Consider the following 20,945-nt stretch of genomic DNA (forward strand, 5'->3'; position numbering starts at 1 on the left):
AGATAATTTTGATCCATTTATTGGTGCAGAATTCAGATATGTAGGACCATTCTCTTTGTGATTCTGAGTCTAAGAAGGAACATGTTTTTAAAATTCTAAGGCCTCTGGGAGTAATGTGAGCAGACAAGTATTTGAGAAGGAAGAATTCATCCCACCACTGCTGATTAGCAGAGATGACTAGCCTCTCTAATTTTCGGAACAGTGAACAGAGCAATTTATATTCTACATGAGAGAAATGTGGTATAGGTGTAAAGAAACCTTTGGGTATGATTGCTAAAAGGTCATTTATTTTGGAATACTTTAAGGAATCTATTTCGGACAGAAAATCCATGACTGAGGGAAGAAAAGTGAAAGAAAAAAAAAAAAAAAAAAGTAAAAATTGAAAACAAAAAATCAAAATTTAAAAAATAAAAAATAATGAAAAATGAAAATGGATAAAGGTAAAAATAATGAATAAAGATTAAAAAGTGCTATGCAGTGAAAGTACATACATAAGAAATATGAAAATTATGCATATATGTGGACACATGAAAACAAGTTGTATATGAAAAAATCCATCTCCAATCTCACCTATCATGAACAAAGAGCCCTTGACACACTCACCAACAATTTAGAACTGGTTATAAAGAGTGCTGATAAAGGGGGAGGTATAGTGATACAAAACAGAGTTGATTATGTTTCTGAAGCCACCCGACTACTATCCGACACCAATACATACATTAGGCTCGATAAAGACCCCTTACCTGCATTTACCATCGAAGCTTCTTCTCTTGTTAAAAAAGCACTAAATGAAAATATCATCACACAACAAGAGGCCTCCTTTTTAGTTAAAGAAATACATTTCACTCCCTATTTTTATCACCTGCCCAAGGTGCACAAAGACCTTAAAACACCACCTGGGCGACCGATCGTGGCGTCTATGGATAGCATTAGCAGTGGACTATCACAGTACATAGATCAATTCCTTCAGCCATTGGCCCAATCCCTCCATTCACATATAAGAGATGGTGTCCATTTGTTGGAAACTCTAACCACATACTCCTGGGACAAGAACTACCACTGGGCCTCTTTAGATGTCCAATCTCTATACACATCCATACCTCATGAAGTAGGCCTCAATGCCCTACAGTTTTTTCTCTGTCAAGACCCCATGCTAAATCCAAGGCAAGCCTCCTTTATTGTTGAGGCCACTTCCTTCTGTCTTACACACAATTATTTTAAATTTGAAGAAAACTTTTTTCTGCAGCTACAGGGGACAGCTATGGGGGCGCATTTTGCGCCCTCATATGCGAATCTCACCATGGGGCACTGGGAGCATCAATATATATGGAACAACAACCCGTTTTTTTCCCATATTGTTTTTTATGGCCGCTATATAGATGACGTGATCATCATTTGGGATGGCAGTGTATCAGTATTCTCAGACTTCGTTACATATTGCAACACCAATAACATGGGCCTCACCTTTACCTCTGTCATTGACCCAAACAAACTAGCCTTTTTGGACCTCGAACTTTTTTGGATAGGTAATGAGATACACGCTAAAAACTTTACCAAACCAACAGCTGGAAACTCCTTCCTCCACTATAAGAGCTGCCATCACCCCCTATGGCTAAAAAATGTACCTAAGAGCCAGTTCTGTAGGCTCAAAAAGAACTGTACACTGAAGAGTGATTATGACACTGAAGGTTCTATTCTTAAAGAAAAATTTCTTGAAAAGGGATTCCCTGTTGACCTTGTGGACACAGCTTATCAACAATACAAGAGTAAACTGCCTATTGAAAACCCTCATCCACGTTCCAACACTGACAATAGTAATTTACGATTCATTACTCAATTCCATACCCAACATAAACAAATGGAAAACATCATTAAAAAACATTGGCCTTTACTACTACAAGATGAACATCTACTTCCTACTTTGTCTAATAGACCTCAATTTGCTTATAGGAAAGCACCCAACATTAAAAGCAAGGTAGCGACCAGCAAACTCAGGGCTAGACCTCCACCTCCGGGCTATTACATGCCCACTTTCCTAGCTATTTCTGGGATGTATCAGTGCCGCAAACCCCTCTGCAAGACCTGTCGGTTTGTGACACATGGCCAAAAAGACTTTCACGTGAAAGGCAAAACATACCCTATAAAGGGTTTCCACACATGTTCTTCTGACCATGTCATATACTGCCTCACCTGTCCCTGTGGTCTATTTTATGTAGGGCGCACTATCCGGCCATTACGGAAACGGTTCGGTGAACACCGTCGTTTCATCGAAGGCGGAATAGATAATCACAGTGTCCCTAAACACCATCTCCATGTTCATGAAAAATCCACCAGCGGCCTCAGAGTATGGGTTATTGAGGCAATGCCAAAAGATCTCCCCCCAGCTGAACGCTACCGACGACTATGCCATAGAGAAATGTATTGGATATTCCTATTAAACGTCTTAGCCCCTGGAGGGTTAAACGAGGATTTTGAAGTTAGTGCCATACTTTGACAGGATATTCCTCTTTTACATTGATCCAGGCTCTCTTCCTCTTTCTTAGAATTTTAAAAATAAAAAGACGTTTTTACCATCTACATTACTGCACAATGTTTAAATATCTCTCTTTTAAATATTTCTTTATTTCTTTTTTAACTTTAACTTATGGGCGTTCTCACGTCATAATTTACACACTTTTATATGATAATAATTTGATTATATTAATGTTATTCATGTTCCCCTTCCCTGTTTGGCGCTGTAAACAACAATATCATCTTGCTTGCCTGATTTGCTGATAGTCTGTTATATGCACTTTTCATGACCTGTCAGTTCCATATATCAGGCACCCTGATCGTCATACAGATTGTTTTTAAACCCTTCTAAAACCCTTTTTAACTTTTATTACTACTATCCTTTATTTTACCTTATTTTCTTTTACTCCTCCGTTTTTTAGTATGCTATTGCAGGTATTTTGTTGATATTTATATGCATTTACTATACTCATTGCTATCATATCCCGCTGCCCCCGCCCCCCGGCCAATCCACTGCCAGTGTGCTTGCATATATCCTCCCCAGCCATCAGTGTATTCCGAGGTTGAGAAAGGAATGATTGACAGTTCCGAAACGCGTCCCTCATTGATGACGTCACATCCCCTCTCTGGCTCTTCGTTTGCGGTTCAGGCTGGTCACACAGCCGCCCTGCGGATGACAACACTTCCAGGTTCGCAGCTCTCACACGCTGATGACGCCGGCTTCACAGCGGCTCCCTGGACTTTACACCGCTGCTGACAGTGACTACAACCATCTTCCTGCAGGCTTCCTCTGGTCGTGACCCTTTCCAATGCAGCCTCACCCACGATGTGCCTGTATATTACTCCTATTCTGTAAGTGTTTCTAACCCAGTTGGGGTATTAAAAAAGTTTATCTTCTGCACTTAGAGGCGCCTTTGTTTGTTTTTATGAAAGCAGGAAGAGCTGCAGCTTAGAAAAGGTAAGCACCCTTTCCAAATGTGAAAGATGGAAGGGGAAGGGGCCAGGAGCAAAAAAGTTGTCGTCATGTTACAGCCAAAAACGTAAATGGATTTTATAGGATAAATCAACACAAAGGGGCACACAAAGGGGCATATAATTGTGAAGTGGAAGGAAAATGATAAATGGCTTTCATAATTCTTTACAAATATATATGTGAAAAGTGTGGTGTGTCTTTGATCTAAACCATTCCATTGTAGCTCTGGCTGTATGTTTAGGGTCATTGTCCTGCTGGAAGCTGAAACTCCGCCCCAGTCTCAAGTCTTTTGCAGACTCTAACAGGTTTTCTTCTAAGATTGCCCTGTATTTGGGTCCATCCATCTTGCCGTCAACTCTGACCAACTTCCCTGTCCCTGCTGAAGAAAAGCATCCCCACAACATGATGCTGCCACCACCATGTTTCACGGTGGGGATGGTGTGTTCAGGGTGATGTGACGTGTTAGTTTTCTGCCACTCATAGCTTTTTTCTTTTAGGCCAAAAAGTTCAATTTTGGTCTTCTCTGACCAGAGCACCTTCTTCCACATGTTTGCTATGTCCTCTAAACTGCAAACAGGACTTCTATTGACTTTCTTTCAACAATGGCTTTCTTCTTGCCACTTTTCAATAAAGGCCAGATTTGTGGAGTGCATGACTAATAGTTGTCCTGTGGACAGATTCTCCACCTGATTTGTGGATCTCTGCAGCTCCTCCAGATTTACCATGGGCCTCTTGGCTGCTTATCTGATTAATGTCAGTTTAGGTGGATGGCCATGTCTTGGTACGTTTTCAGTTGTGCCATACTCTTTCCATTTTTGAATGATGGATTGAACAGCGCTCTGTAAGATGTTCAAAGCTTGGAATATTTTTTTATAACCTAACCCTGCTTTAAACTTCTCTACAACATTATCCCTGACCTGTGTGGTGTGTTCCTTGGCTTTCATGGTGCTGTTTGTTCACTAAGGTTCTCTAACAAACCTCTAAGGGTTTCACAGAACAGCTGTATTGAGGGGGCGATTTGAAAGACATCTGTGCGGGTTCATGCACAGATGTCTATTGAAATTGCCCCCGAAGTTGTCAAAAGTAATGCAGGAACTACTTATGAAATCAGTGCGGTGCCGCAAAGTCGCAGTAGCACCAATTGGGACAGTGCCATTGCTGGCAATAGGCTGCAATTCGGCATGCGATTTGACATGTCTGTAACAAGGTCTCCGGCCTCCTTCAGTCTGATGAGAACCTCCAGGGCCAGAGATAGCTGACATCCTTCTGTATGAGGTGGGTTGTGAGGCATAGTGGGTACAAGATGAATAAAGTTATTGAGCGCCAGACACTTCTTGGATGCAAAATAGGTTTTATTTCTCTTAACAGTCCTTTTTGTATTTTTGGGGGAGAGCGGGTTAGGGCCAGGACACCCTTGAGTAGTTGCAAGTTCAATTAGCAGACTCCGAGACTAGGAGGACAGCTGTGCAGGAAAAGGCCTCCAGCAAGAAGCCACATCTGCACGTGCAGGAATGCTGTCTCCTATGGCAACAGTCTTTAACAGTTCCTAACACAAAGCGTAACAGTTATTTCACCTTCACTACAACTTCTCCTTGTAGTTCTTCAGCACACTAAGCTCCCTGTCTCTCACTAGACCCACTGATTCACTGTCACTGAATCCCTTGAGCTCCTACAATTATTGTGGTGGTATCTTCCTCAAGCGTCACCCCCGCCTCTCTGCTGGGTTCCTAGCTTGGCACTCCCGATACTTCTCAAGCTTCACCCCACTGGCCCGCTCAGTCCCTGGCTTGACATACAAGGCTGCTCTGCAAGCGTCACCTCCGCTGGCTGGGTCCCTGACTTGATCATTGCCTAAAGTTTCCCGATTCTCCACCGTGCCCATTCAGTGAGAATACTGCTCCAGTACTTGCTTCAGTTACTCACTGTGGTCCCTGGTAATAAGGTGGTTGGTCCCTTAGTGGGGACAGCTTCTACCTTTGACCACTGACAGGTTCTCTGGCCGGCAGAACCGTCACTTCTGGTCGGACTGCAAGCCGCAGTCCCAACCCTGCGCTGCTCTCTTGCTTCTGGATAGGCCCTCAGACAGCCTAGCAGCCAGAGGCCCCCGGGATAGGCCCAATCTCCGGCCTAGCAGCCCCCTGCCCATTGGCTGAGATACCCCACATACCCATAACCTGACCTTGGGTTGCCCTTCTCCTATGTAGTACCACCAAGTACCTGGCCACCTAGTGGTAGAAGAGAAAAGTGCAACAAGGCCAAACTTAGGGAGAAATCAATGGATCTCTAACAATCAACCAGGATAACCTACTCCTGGCAAGTAAATTTGTGAGGAGCATCCCTGCCTAAACTCCAGGGTGCTACATCTCGTTTACGTTTTTGACTGTAACATCACAAACTGTGGACAATTTTATAGGGGTGTGAATACGTTTTCAAGGCACTGTATATAGTATATACTTGTCTTGATCCATAGCACCTACCGTGACTTCTGTCTGCTCTGTCATTCCTCTGCTATCTGCATGACTCACTTTTGAGAGTCTATCCTAACACAGATAATTTCCAGATAATTTCCCTGTACGAATGTATAGAATGGGGTGTTTCCATTCCCTCCACCAAGGTCTCAGATTACACTCAGCTCCCTGCTGTGCAGTGTGTGACATCAGATCCCTGTCCCCTGCCTCTGGAAGCCCAGAAATGCTTTGTAAAATGCGTGCTTTAGTAGGCTGTAGAGAAGAGATGGATGAAAGATAAAGAGGTACAACTTGGGTAAGATGATTTGTTTAATCTCTGTGTATCAACTGAGACTAGTCACTTCAGTGGGTATATAAAAGGTGCATAAATAAATTTCACAGAAGAAATGATCCACCACGGTGTGCAAATATTTAAAATAATAATAAATACAAAAATAAGGAAGTTTTTAAATGGCAACGTAGTGTCAGTGAAGATATTCAAGTTCCCTCTTGAGAAAATACACCTCCTAGAGGAGATCAACATAGACCCCCCCAATCCCATGTCTCATGGTATCAGAGAACCCCCCAGTCAGAGAGAAGATCCCAGGGAAATACCACCTAATACGGGACATCGTCACCCGGCTCAGCCCCCATTTAGAGGGAACTGGAGGTGTAGAGAAGGGGAAGGGGGAGGAATAACTGGGGATACCAACAGGACTCCTATTTTCAGGGGAATTCCCAGTGGGAACATAGAGTTTCCAGACAGAGAGGTTTTGGCCAGGATGGGCAGCCATTTCTTAGTAGGGATTTTCATTATTCTCTGACCCCTGGTAATGATGGTTATAATTTCCCTGTAGGCAATAGATTTGCCCCTCTTTATAATCAGAGGATCACTCCGTGAATGTTTTTTAGGGAAACCTATGTATCCGGAGAATAACCAGGTATTAACTGGAAACATATCTGGGGGCAAAAGAAAAGAAAGAGAGGAAGGAGAGCAAGGAGAAGGGAACAAAAAAAGAAAGTACCAATAGGCACAGGAATATTTAATATTAGTGGACAGGATCTTAATAATGAGGAAATTATGGTTTTAGATAAAGGTTTAAAGTATGCCCCTACCAAAAATCTGAATAAATTTGCTACGTAAGTACATATACAGAAATTTTCACGTACTCTTAATTAGAGAAAGTATTTTTTATCTAAGCCGGACACCAGGTCCCCCCAGAAAGAGATAGGATGTCACTCCACTTTGAAAAATAGATCAGTATTCAATCCTCCCAATGCGGATAACAAATTCATTGAGGTTTTTCAAAACATGGTAGTAGAGGATTTGGAAAATTTGAAGGTTAAAAATATCAATTAAGGTAATGAACGAATAGTGTCCCTGGACTTGGAAATTTTTAAGGATCAAGGTCAGTTGCTCACTATAAATTATTTTAAGCCTACAGACAGGAACTCCTATTTGCCATTAGATAGTTGTCATCATAATATTTGGCTTAATAATATCCCTAAGGGCCAGTTTATTAGAATACGTAGGAACTGTTTTGAAGGTTCTGACTACCACCTCCAATCCAAGGTTTTGGCTAATAGATTTATAGGCAAAGGGTATGAACCTGCATCCATTTTGAATGACCAAAGTAGAATGTTGGAAATGGATAGACAGACATTGTTGCAGGATGGCAAACAGCGGGAAACTAGTAATTATGAAAATAAAATAATATTAGATTACAATGTGCAGTTTAGGCAGGTAGAAAAGTATTTTGAGGAGGGACAAAATATTAGGGCCAGTAATACCGGCCAACCCTAGGTTTATTTATAAAAAAGCCACAATTAAAATGGTTGCAGCCACTCAGTGGAGGGAGATTTCTGCAGCATATTTGGGAAGTATAGAATCATAGTAAATATAAAATAATATGCAAAGTGATTGGAGGGAAGCTTCAGAATGACAAAGATGTTTTTACGTGAGCAGACTTCATTTGCTGTCCCCTCAAAATAACTCAACACACAGCCATTAATGTCTAAACTGCTGGCAACAAAAGTGAATACACCCCTAAGTGAAAATGTCCAAATTGGGCTCAATTAGCCATTTTCCCTCCCTGGTGTCATGTGACTTGTTAGTGTTACAAGGTCTCAGGTGTGAATGGGGAGCAGGTGTGTTAAATTTGGTGTTATCGCTCTCACTTTCTCATACTGGTCACTGAAAGTTCAACATGGCACCTCATGGCAAAGAACTCTCTGAGGATCTGAAAAAAAGAATTGTTGCTATACATACAGATGGCCTAGACTATAAGAAGATTGTCAAGACTAGGGATGAGCTTCGTGTTCGAGTCGAACCCATGTTCGACTCAAACATCGTCTGTTCGCCCGTTCGCCGAATTGCGAACGATATGGGCCATTCGCGCCAAATTGGTGTGGCGCGTCAGGCCCATAATTCACTGCGGCATCGCAGTGCATTGCTGGCTGATCACAGTGCCATCTGAACAGAGAGCCATAATTGGCCAAAGCCAAGGAGGCTTTGGCCAATTATGGCTCAGGGGATTTAGTACACGCCTCACACTATATAAGGCCGCCTGCACGGCGGCCCTGTGTAGTGTGTGTTCTGGCGTTGAAAGAGAAAGACAGAGAGACAGTGTCATTTGATTTAAGTTAGATAGATTAGGCAGGACAGTCAGTGAGTTAGCTGCACTTACAGTGTATTGTGTATATATGCATCCCAGGTGTTATAATATATATATATATATATATATATATATATATATATATATATATATATATATACACACTGTATTCAGTTTAGCTAGATCGGTTCCTGTTATCTTCCTACTGACAGGCAGGCTTGTCTTGTTACAGTATTTACAGCTACCTGAAGAAAATTGCTGGTGTTCTTTTGATCCTATTAGTACCACAGTCAGGCAGCTAGACTATTTACAGTTAGTGTAGTGCGTCCTTCTCACAGTGTTCAGTTAAAGCTACAAGTTAGTTTAGTGTGACCTCTGCACAGTAATCAGCTAAAACTACAAGTTAGTGTAGTGCGTCCTCCTCACAGTGTTCAGCTAAAGCTACAAGTTAGTTTAGTGTGACCTCTGCACAGTGTTCAGCTAAAGCTACAAGTTAGGGTAGTGCGTCCTCCTCACAGTGTTCAGCTAAAGCTACAAGTTAGTGTAGTACGTCCTCCTCACAGTGTTCAGCTAAAACTACAAGTTAGTGTAGTGCGACCTCTGCACAGTGTTCAGCTAAAGCTACAAGTTAGTGTAGTGCGTCCTCCTCACAGTGTTCAGCTAAAACTACAAGTTAGTGTAGTGCGACCTCTGCACAGTGTTCAGCTAAAGCTACAAGTTAGTGTAGTGCGTCATCTGAACAGTGTTCAGCTAAAGCTACAAGTTAGTGTAGTGCGTCCCCCTCACAGTGTTCAGCTAAAATTACAAGTTAGTGTAGTGCGAGCTCTGCACAGTGTTCAGCTAAAGCTACCTGTAGAAGGTTGGTGGTGTTTTCCTGATCCTATCACTACCGCTGGCAGCTAAATAAGCTACAAGTTAGTGTAGTGCATCCTCCTCACAGTGTTCAGCTAAAACTACAAGATAGTGTAGTGCACAGTGTTCAGCTAAAGCTACAAGTTAGGGTAGTGCGTCCTCCTCACAGTGTTCAGCTAAAGCTACAAGTTAGTGTAGTGCGTCCTCTGAACAGTGTTCAGCTAAAACTACAAGTTAGTGTAGTGCGACCTCTGCACAGTGTTCAGCTAAAGCTACAAGTTAGTGTAGTGCGTCCTCTGAACAGTGTTCAGCTAAAACTAGAAGTTATGCCCCATACACACGGTCGGACTTTGTTCGGACATTCCGACAACAAAATCCTAGGATTTTTTCCGACGGATGTTGGCTCAAACTTGTCTTGCATACACACGGTCACACAAAGTTGTCGGAAAATCCGATCGTTCTAAACGCGGTAACGTAAAACACGTACGTCGGGACTATAAACGGGGCAGTGGCCAATAGCTTTCATCTCTTTATTTATTCTGAGCATGCGTGGCACTTTGTCCGTCGGATTTGTGTACACACGATCGGAATTTCCGACAACGGATTTTGTTGTCGGAAAATTTTATATCCTGCTCTCAAACTTTGTGTGTCGGAAAATCCGATGGAAAATGTGTGATGGAATTTCCGACAACAAGGTCCTATCACACATTTTCCGTTGGAAAACCTGACCGTGTGTACGGGGCATTAGTGTAGTGCAACCTCTGCACAGTGTTCAGCTAAAGCTACAAGTTAGTGTAGTGTGTCCTCTGAACAGTGTTCAGCTAAAACTACAAGTTAGTGTAGTGCGACCTCTGCACAGTGTTCAGCTAAAGCTACATGTTAGTGTAGTGCGTCCTCCTCACAGTGATCAGCTAAAACTACAAGTTAGTGTAGTGCGACCTCTGCACAGTGTTCAGCTAAAGCTACAAGTTAGTGTAGTGCGTCCTCTGAACAGTGTTCAGCTAAAGCTACAAGTTAGTGTAGTGCGTCCTCCTCACAGTGTTTAGCTAAAACTACAAGTTAGTGTAGTGCGAGCTCTGCACAGTGTTCAGCTAAAGCTACCTGTAGAAGGTTGGTGGTGTTTTCCTGATCCTATCACTACCGCAGGCAGCTAAATAAGCTACAAGTTTTTTTTTTTTGCGGGCTCTGCACAGTGTTCACCTAAAGCTACCTGTAGAAGGTTGGTGGTGTTTTCCTGATCCTATCACTACTGCAGGCAGCTAAATAAGCTACAAGTTAGTTTTTTGCAAGCTCTGCACAGTGTTCAGCTAAAGCTACCTGTAGAAGGTTGGTGGTGTTTTCCTGATCCTATCACTACCGCAGGCAGCTAAATAAGCTACAAGTTAGTTTTTTGCGAGCTCTGCACAGTGTTCACCTAAAGCTACCTGTAGAAGGTTGGTGGTGTTTTCCTGATCCTATCACTACTGCAGGCAGCTAAATAAGCTACAAGTTAGTTTTTTGCAAGCTCTGCACAGTGTTCAGCTAAAGCTACCTGTAGAAGGTTGGTGGTGTTTTCCTGATCCTATCACTACCGCAGGCAGCTAAATAAGCTACAAGTTAGTTTTTTGCGAGCTCTGCACAGTGTTCAGCTAAAGCTACCTGTAGAAGGTTGGTGGTGTTCTCATACTACAGGCAGGCAGTTGATTTTGCTAGCTGCAGTATCAGTACATATATATATATATATATATATATATATATATATATATATATATATATCCCAGCTTAGTGCAGCTACAGGCCATTAGTATGTCTGGAAGGCCAACAAGGAGAGGCAGACAGTCACAAGCCAATAGAAGAGGGCAAGCAGGCTCTGTGTCTAGAGGCAACAGTGCTGGTCGTGGAGACGGTGCATCCTCATCAGCACGTGGCCGTGGGACACGCTTGGCCTTTTTTTCGGCAACTGGCCATGTTGAGCCTTGGTCGAGTGGATGACCAAGCCATACTCATCCTCCTCATCCTCTCTCACCCATGCTCAGGGTACTTTGTCTGGCAAAGCAGCTGCCAACGCGGCCTCTTCCCTCGGCTCAATGGCATCAGTGACTCCTTCCCTAGCCCCACCATGTCCTCCTGAGGAGTCCCTCGAACTGTTTGACCACAGTGTTGGGTACATGCTCCAGGAGGATGCCCAGCTTTTAGAAGGCTCTGATGATGATACTGAGCTAGATGAAGGCAGTAACGTGAGCACGGACAGAGGGGGTGCCCAAGAAGGACAGCAATCTGGCAGTCATGCTCCCCCTGCTGCAGCATACTGCCAGGTTTGCTCCAGTGATGAGGAGGGAGGGGATGATGAGGTCACTTACTCAACGTGGGTGCCTGATAGGAGAAAGGAGGAGGAGGAGGAGGCGGCACGTCACCAACGAGGCAGGATGCCCTCCAGGGGCCAGCCTAAAGGCAGCACACTGACTGCATCACACCACAAAGCTCTGCATGTGCAGGGCTCTGCTGTCTCTGCGCGTTATTCCAAAAGTTCTTTGGTGTGGGCCTTTTTTGAGATGAGTGCATCAGATCGCACCGCTGCTATTTGCAACATATGTCTCAAGCGTATCTCGCGTGGCCAAAACATCTCCCGCTTGGGCACCACATGCTTGACCAGACATATAAAAATATATAGTGTGGCGCTAGAAGTGATATTCCATAGAAAGTAATAATAACCCTATAGGGTGCATATACATAAGGAAGAAATAGAGGGGTTCGGAGAGAGGGAGATATCACCTTCCCTACTCACACTTCCCCATAAGTGAATGTAACCTGAAAAGAAAAAAGTACAGCAATATATCTGTGTACGTGTACTAAATAACAAATATAGGGAATAAGTGTTGTATAACGTGAAAAAATGAGGAACACCTATCAGGCTGGTCTCTGGAGGTGAAGCTCCGGATTCTAGTTATACATCAACAAAATATAAAAGAACAAGATATTATCAAGGTTAGTGCAATGATGTGTCCCAAATGTTAAATTATTTGGAGGGAACTGAAACAAATACATATGAAAAAAAGTCCATCATAATCATAGATGTACATATATTTGGAGTCCACTATCTTAAGTATAGGGTTGCTAAATATCGATCATGGTGCAAGAAATCAACAGGCAGTGGTAAACCGGGACTGTTGGACGTATCTGTATTCAAAAATAGGGTTCTTCCCTTGGAGTGGTGACTTTGGCCCAAAGAAAACAGGTATATAATGCCCTTACCGGATCAGGTGGACTCACAGGCCCTTGGCGGTGAGTCTAACGAGCTTTGTACCGTCAAACGGTATGGAGCTGTGAAGCCGTGTGTTGTTCCCGGGTGGAGTATCCCTAGGAGGCACGTCAGTCGGTTATCCCAGAAGTCATCTGATGGTACGTCCTTGGTAGGAGGCAGCTGGGAGCCGGGGTCACCCGAAGTCTTCAAGTAAAGGAAGCCTGTTTCTCAGTAGCCAACACCATTTGGGTAGGTGGAACCAGAAAAAAAGAGAAACTTCCACATGGTGTAAATCTTTCACAAACGTGACGACATTTATTAGATAAAAAAAATTTTTTGCGACAGGATACAAAAAATTATTTGGGCAGTAAAAACTAGGCTAAAAAAAAATAAAAAAGTCACAAGGTTAAAAGTATGAGCAGTAGGTGATGGTAAGGGTAAAATCCACAGGAACCCGACGCGTTTCGGGTACCCCAGCAGAAGCCTTTGGAGGCGAAACGCGTCGGGTTCCTGTGGATTTTACCCTTACCATCACCTACTGCTCATACTTTTAACCTTGTGACTTTTTTTTTTTTTTTGAGCCTAGTTTTTACTGCCCAAATAATTTTTTGTATCCTGTCGCAAAAAATTTTTTTTTATCTAATAAATGTCGTCACGTTTGTGAAAGATTTACACCATGTGGAAGTTTCTCTTTTTTTCTGGTTCCACCTACCCAAATGGTGTTGGCTACTGAGAAACAGGCTTCCTTTACTTGAAGACTTCGGGTGACCCCGGCTCCCAGCTGCCTCCTACCAAGGACGTACCATCAGATGACTTCTGGGATAACCGACTGACGTGCCTCCTAGGGATACTCCACCCGGGAACAACACACGGCTTCACAGCTCCATACCGTTTGACGGTACAAAGCTCGTTAGACTCACCGCCAAGGGCCTGTGAGTCCACCTGATCCGGTAAGGGCATTATATACCTGTTTTCTTTGGGCCAAAGTCACCACTCCAAGGGAAGAACCCTATTTTTGAATACAGATACGTCCAACAGTCCCGGTTTACCACTGCCTGTTGATTTCTTGCACCATGATCGATATTTAGCAACCCTATACTTAAGATAGTGGACTCCAAATATATGTACATCTATGATTATGATGGACTTTTTTTCATATGTATTTGTTTCAGTTCCCTCCAAATAATTTAACATTTGGGACACATCATTGCACTAACCTTGATAATATCTTGTTCTTTTATATTTTGTTGATGTATAACTAGAATCCGGAGCTTCACCTCCAGAGACCAGCCTGATAGGTGTTCCTCATTTTTTCACGTTATACAACACTTATTCCCTATATTTGTTATTTAGTACACGTACACAGATATATTGCTGTACTTTTTTCTTTTCAGGTTACATTCACTTATGGGGAAGTGTGAGTAGGGAAGGTGATATCTCCCTCTCTCCGAACCCCTCTATTTCTTCCTTATGTATATGCACCCTATAGGGTTATTATTACTTTCTATGGAATATCACTTCTAGCGCCACACTATATATTTTTATATTTTCTCACATTTACACAGGTCAAGTTGTTGTGTTGGCTGCTTTTTCTTCTGAGAGTTGGCGCAAATCTTTTCTGTATATACAATTGACCAGACATATGTTGACCTGCCATGCAGTTCGTTGGTAAGCGTATCTAAAAGACCCACACCAAAGAACAAAGAGGACCTCTCCTTGCTCCTCATCAGCTGAGATCTCCAACCCCACTATACCTTCAGTCCTCTCTGAGACCTGCACTGAGAGGAATGAAGGTGTAGAATTAGGTGTGTCACAGCCAAGTACTTGTGGGCAATCTGCTTTCGGTACACCGACGTCAGATTGTACCAGTCAAATTTCCCTGCCCCAGCTGCTGCACCGCCGAAAGAAGTTCGCTCCTAGCCATCCACATGCCCAGTGGTTGAATGCTAGCTTGGCAAAATTTCTAGCACTTCAACTACTGCCTTTTCAGTTGCTAGACTCTGCCCCCTTCCGTGAGTTTGCGGAATGTGCGGTTCCTCAGTGGCAGGTACCCAAACGCCACTTTTTCTCACGGAAGGCGATTCCGGCTCTCTACTGGGATGTGGAAGGCAATGTCCATGCCTCGCTGGACAGGGCGGTCAGCGGTAAGGTGCATATTACCGCTGACTCATGGTCCAGCAGGCATGGACAGGGACGTTACCTAAGTTTCACCGCGCATTGGGTGACTCTGCTGGCAGCTGGGAAGGATGCAGGACAAGGTGAAGTAGTGTTGGAGGTTGTTCCGCCACCACGCCTCCAAAATGCCACTACTAATGATTGTGACACACCTCTCTCCTCCACCCCGTCCTCTTCTTCTTCCTCCATGGCCTCTTCCTGTGCTTTGTCCTGAGAACCAGCGGTGCTCCGTAGCCGTTCAAGGGGCTACGCAAGTATGCAGGGCAAAAGATGCCATGCTGTGCTTGAGCTGGTGTGCTTGGTTGACAGGAGCCACACTGGGGCAGAGGTTCTGTCAGCTCTGCAGGGGCAGGTTCAGAGGTGGTTGACGCCACCTCAACTTAAGGCAGGAATGGTGGTTTGCAACAATGGCACCAACCTCCTCTCTGCCCTCCGACAGGGACAAATGACCCATGTGTCCTGTTTGGCTCACGTCCTTAACTTGTTGGTGCAGCGGTTCTTGGGCAGGTACCCGGGCTCACAGGATGTCCTGAGGCAGGCCAGGAAAGTCTGTGTGCATTTCCGCCGGTCATATAATGCCAGTGCTCATCTGGCAGACCTCCAAAAGGAGTTTAACCTGCCCAAGAACCGCCTAATCTGTGACATGCCCACCAGGTGGAACTCAACATTGGCCATGCTGCAGCGGCTGCACATGCAGCAGAGGGCCATCAATGAGTACCTGTGCGACTATGGCACCAGGACAGGGTCAGGAGAGCTTGTTTTTTTTTCCCCATGCCAGTGGGCCATGATCAGGGATGCATGCACTGTCCTGTCACCATTTGAGCCACGAGGATGGTGAGCAGTGACAGTGCATGCATCAGTGACACTGTCCCCCTTGTCCACCTGTTGGAGCACACGCTGCGTGGAATAATGGACAGGGCACTTGAGGCAGAACAGAGGCAGGAAGAGGAGGACTTCCTTAGCTCTCAAGGCCCCCTTTATCCAGACAGTGTTCCTGCGTGCCCGCCGTTCACACAGGAAGAGGACGAGGAGGAGGAGGAGGATTGTGTCACTATGGAGGTGGAGCCTGGCACTCAGCATCAGCAGCAGTCTTTAAGGGATCAGTCCCAAGAAACACATGGACTTGTATGTGGCTGGGAGGAGGTGGCTGCGGACCATGTCGTCCTTAGTGACTCAGAGGACTCCGGACGGAATGCCTCAGCAAACCTACGCTGCATGGCCTCCTTGATCCTGCAAAGCCTGCGTAAGGTTCCTCGTATTCGTGGTATCAAGGAGAAGGACCAGTACTGGCTGGCAACCCTCCTTGATCCACATTACAAGGGTAAGGTTGCGGACCTTACTTTGCTGTCGCAGAGGGAGCAGAGGATGAAACATCTTCGAGAGGCCTTGCAGAAAGGTCTGTGCAACGTGTTCCCAGAGACTGGGAGGTTAGAAACTCCTGTTTCTGGACAAGGTGTTGCTGAGGCTTTGGTCAGTCAAAGAAGGAGCGGTGGAGAAGGTGGCCGTCTGACCGATGCGTTCAGACAATTTTTTAGTCCGCAGCCCCAAGGTATGATCGGTTCCAGCAACCATCGCCAGCATCTGTTTTACATGGTGCAGGAATACCTAGGGGCAAGATCTGACTTGGACACCTTTCCCACCAAAAATCCTCTGGGTTACTGGGTCTTGAGGATGGATCACTGGCCAGAGCTTGCACAGTGTGCATTAGAGCTACTGGCCTGTCCTGCATCCAGCGTTCTTTCGGAACGCACATTCAGTGCTGCTGGAGGCTTTGTAACTGATCACAGGGTGCGTCTGTCCACCGACTCGGTCGATCCAAGCACCTGATGCTGATGTAACCGAATAATTTTTTTTTAAATCTCAGATCCCTTCAAAGACTGCCTATGCTGATGCTGAGTGACTATCCTGAGTAATTATCCTCTTCCTCTTCAATGATCACGCTGATAGCTTGTAAGAACATTTTTGGTTCTGGGCGCCGCCACCAGTGCCTGAGGGGTTGCAGTGTTGTGGCACCAGCACCAGTGCCTAAGGCCTAATTTTTCAGCCCCTGTTTAACAGGGGCATGTAATTACAATTTTTGATGCAATACTTTGCAGCAGGGCTCGTTCCTGCGTTCCAACTAGAGTATCTGTGAGGGGTTGCAGTGTTGTGGCACCAGCACCTAAGGCCCAATTTTTCAGCCCCTGTTTAACAGGGGCGTGTAATTACAATTTTTGATGCAATACTTTGCAGCAGGGCTCGTTCCTGCATTCCCTGCGTTCCAACTAGAGTATCTGTGAGGGGTTGCAGTGTTGTGGCACCAGCACCAGTGCCTAAGGCCCAATTTTTCAGCCCCTGTTCCACAGGGGCATGTAATTACAATTCTTGATCTAATATTTCACAGCAGGGCCCGTTTCTGCGCCCACCAAGAGCAAGTGAGGACTTACAGTGTTGTGGCACCAGCACCACCACCACCACCAAAGGCCCAATTTTTCTGCCCCTGTTCAACAGGGGCATGTAATTACAATTCTTGATCTAATATTTCACAGCAGGGCCCTGTGAGGGCTTACAGTGTTGTGGCCACAACAACACCTAAGGCCCAAATTTCTGCTGAGTATATAGGGCAGGCCCCTACTTTCAAACATCCAACTTACAAACGACTCCTACTTGCAAACGGAAGGAGACAACAGGAAGTGAGATGAAATCTACCCCTAGGAAGGGAAATTCTCTCCTGTAAGAGTTAATATGGGAAAAACATTTCTCCTTTCCACTGATGCTTTATCACCAATCTTTGTTTCACAAAAAAAAACAAATTTTCAAAAAACATTTGTCATTGGGACAAAAAGTGAGGTGAAATCTTCTGAAGAGGAGCACAGACAGCAAAACAAATGTCACAGGGGTGATAACCCTTCCCTATGTTTTCCAAAAAGCTTAAAATAGATTTTTTGGCTGGAGCTAAACACGTTAAAAATGTACCAGTTCAAATTTACAAACAGATTCTACTTAACAAGAAACCTACAGCCCCTGTCTTGTTTGCACCGCCTGTATACTGCTGTTCAGAGTACAGAGCCTGTATACTGCTGTTTCCTTTTTTAATTTGGGTGCGGGGTTCCCCTTAATATTCATACAAGACCCAAAGGGCCTGGTAATGGACTGGGGGGTACCCATGCCAGTTGTCTCACTGATTTTCATCCATATTGCCAGGACCCGACATTACATTAAAGCCGCAAGCAGTTTTAAATGACTTTTTTTCCTTTAAAAATGACATTTTGTGCAGGGACTGTTCTAAGCACGGGAAACACACGCCACTTTACAGGCATACTATAGACACCCCCCAGGTACGATATTTAAAGGAATATTTCACTTTTTTTTTTTTTTTTTTTTTTTTACTTTAAGCATCATTAAAATCACTGCTCCCGAAAAAAATGGCTGTTTTTAAAAGTTTTTTTTGCATTGATAAATGTTCCCTGGGGCAGGACCCGGGTCCCCAAACCCTTTTTAGGACAATACCATGCAAATTAGCCTTTAAAATTAGCACTTTTGATTTCGAACGTTCGAGTCCCATAGACGTCAATGGGGTTCTAATATTCGTGCGAATTTTCGTCCGTTTGCAGGTTCTGGTACGAACTGAACCGGGGGGTGTTCAGCTCATCCCTAGTCAAGACCCTGAAACTGAGCTGTAGCAAGGTGGCCAAGACCATACAGGGGTTTAACAGGACAGGTTCCACTCAGAACAGGCCTCACCATGGTCGACCAAAGAAGTTGAATGCACGTGCTCAGCGCCATATTCAGAGGTTGTCTTTGGGAAATATGCACTTATGAGTGCTGCCAGCATTGCTGCAGAGCTTGAAGGGGTGAGGGGTCAGCCTGTCAGTGGTCAGACCATACACCGCACTCTGCATCAAATTGGTCTGCATGGCTGTCGTCCCAGAGGAAAGCCTCTTCTAAATATGATGCACAAGAAAGCCCGCAAACAGTTTGCTGAAGACAAGCAGACTAAGGACATGGATTACTGGAACCATGTCCTGTGGTCTGATGAGACCAAGATAAACGTATTTGGTTCAGATGGTGTCAAGCGTGCTGTGGTGGCAACCAGGTGAGGATTACAAAGACAAGTGTGTCTTGCCTACGTTCAAGCATGGTGGTGGGAGTGTCATGGTCTGGGGCTGCATGAGTGCTGCCGGCACCAGGGAGCTACAGTTCATTGAGGGAACCATGAATGCCAACATATACTGTGACATACTGAAGCAGAGCATGATCCCCTCCCTATGGAGACAGGGCCGCAGGGCAGTATTCCAACATGATAACGACCCCAAACACACCTCCAAGATGACCACTGCCTTGCTAAAGAAGCTGATGGTAAAGGTGATGGACTAGCCAAGCTGTTCTCCAGTTCTAAACCCTATTGAGCATCTGTGGGGCATCTTCAAACGGAAGGTGGAGGAGTGCAAGGTCTCTAGCATGCACCAGCTCCATGATGTCCTCATAGAGGAGTGGAAGAGGACTCCGGTGGCAACCTGTGAAGCTCTGGTGAACTCCATGCCCAAAAGGGTTAAGACAGTGCTGGAAAATAATGGCCACACAAAATATTGACACTTTTGGCCCAATTTGGACATTTTCACTTAGGGGTGTACTCACTTTTGTTGCCAGTGGTTTAGACATTAATGGCTCTGTGTTGAGTTATTTTGAGAGAACAGCAAATTTACACTGTTATACAAGCTGTACACTCACTACTTTACATTGTAGCAAAGTGTCATTTCTTCAGTGTTATCACATGAAAAGATATTATAAAATATTTACAAAAATGTGAGGGGTGTACTCACTTTTGTGACATACTGTATCAAATTCTTGTTTTTTGGGATTTATTCTTGCTTTAAATCTGATGTAGAAATAAGGCGCAGTACCATTCAATCCTTCTGCCAGTCATCACTACCAAAAAATGATTTCATAAAATTCTGTGCAAAGAATGTCACTTTGATGAGTTTTCTCAATCAGCTCTCAGCAAAGCCATTATCCTAAGACTTGTAAAATACAATAGAATGAAGTGCAGTGAAAAGCCAATGAGAATGTGCTGCACAGCTCGCAATGTGGGTAAATGATGTGGAGCCAATGGAGACATGCTTTACATAGGGAAGGGAAGGAGGGCCTGTTAGGCTGGCACTTCTGCTAGAAGGAACCATTCCCGAAGTGTGACACATCTGTCGGCGCTTCCTTACTGCTCGGGCACAGCGTACAGGAGCTGTCCAGCAGGCAGACCTCCTGAATAGAGCACAATGTGACAGGCCATGACATCCGTCCGGGCATCTCTAATACACACACACCAGACATGGAGGATGATCTATTCCAGTTAAGACATCTTCCGTGAGTAACACAATGGTGATCCTTGTTTAGATGGGCAGAAATGCTCCCTCCCTTCCCCTGTCTATAGGATCTTCTCCTAACCGTTCTTTCTAGGTTCCTTATTAAACTGCATGCTTTGTTTGTTATTAAATGTCATGCAAGGCACATCTACATCCAGCTCCTACAATGGCCGGATCCCTGTGCTATTCTCAGTAATTAGGAATTCAGGATATTATGCTGAAAGAAAGCAGAGGATTCCACTTAACCCCTTCTCTCCCAGCTAGGCTCGCTCAAAGCATTGCATGCATGTCAGCCTGAATTATAGGATTCTACAGTAAAAACCCTACCCTGGTAGCTGATGAATATCTAAAGCAGTATTAAACCTAAAAACAAAAAAAAAATGGAACATATTGCAGCTTACCAGTGCTTAGATGTGGTGGCTGCATTAGTTTCCTTTTTTTAATTTTTTTTTTTTAAGGCTTTTTCTCCTGTGTTTTCAGCTGGTGATCCAGTCAGTAACACCTCCCGTTTAGGGTGTCTGCATTGTGAAGTAGTAAAGCAGACACCTTTGGACAGCAGCTTCGTCAGTCCGGGGAGAGGGGGGTGTTAGATGCTCTAATACATTTAATAATCTTTGTTTTAGTTATCAAAATACATAGAACAAGACATGTCCAACAATTCACAATGTGATGAAATCGCTGACCCACTAGGGTCCGCCATGTGCAGTTTAACCAGTTGAACAGAGAAGAAAAGAAAAACAAAAAAAAACAGTAAAATAAAGTAAACGTCTAGCGACCTTCTCTGTCGAAAAATCTGTCGGACTTTAGAAATAG

At 44.3% G+C, this 20,945-nt stretch overlaps 1 protein-coding gene across 2 annotated transcripts in view; it reads left to right on the forward strand.

Annotated features, from left to right (window-relative positions):
- Positions 1 to 20,945, forward strand: part of SVOP (SV2 related protein) — a 140,884-nt gene that overhangs the window by 17,900 nt on the left and 102,039 nt on the right. Inside the window, exon 1 of one of the 2 annotated variants that reach the window (XM_073629993.1) lies at positions 19,869 to 20,133. The exons of the other annotated variant lie outside the window; for it this stretch is intronic. Coding sequence (XP_073486094.1) covers positions 20,099 to 20,133 — 35 coding nt within the window. The 5' untranslated portion in view covers positions 19,869 to 20,098. Of the gene's footprint in view, positions 1 to 19,868; positions 20,134 to 20,945 lie in introns of those variants that run through there. 2 annotated transcript variants of the gene reach the window in all.

Source organism: Aquarana catesbeiana, linkage group LG01 (assembly GCF_042186555.1).
Source record: "Aquarana catesbeiana isolate 2022-GZ linkage group LG01, ASM4218655v1, whole genome shotgun sequence".
Lineage (NCBI taxonomy): Eukaryota > Metazoa > Chordata > Amphibia > Anura > Ranidae > Aquarana > Aquarana catesbeiana.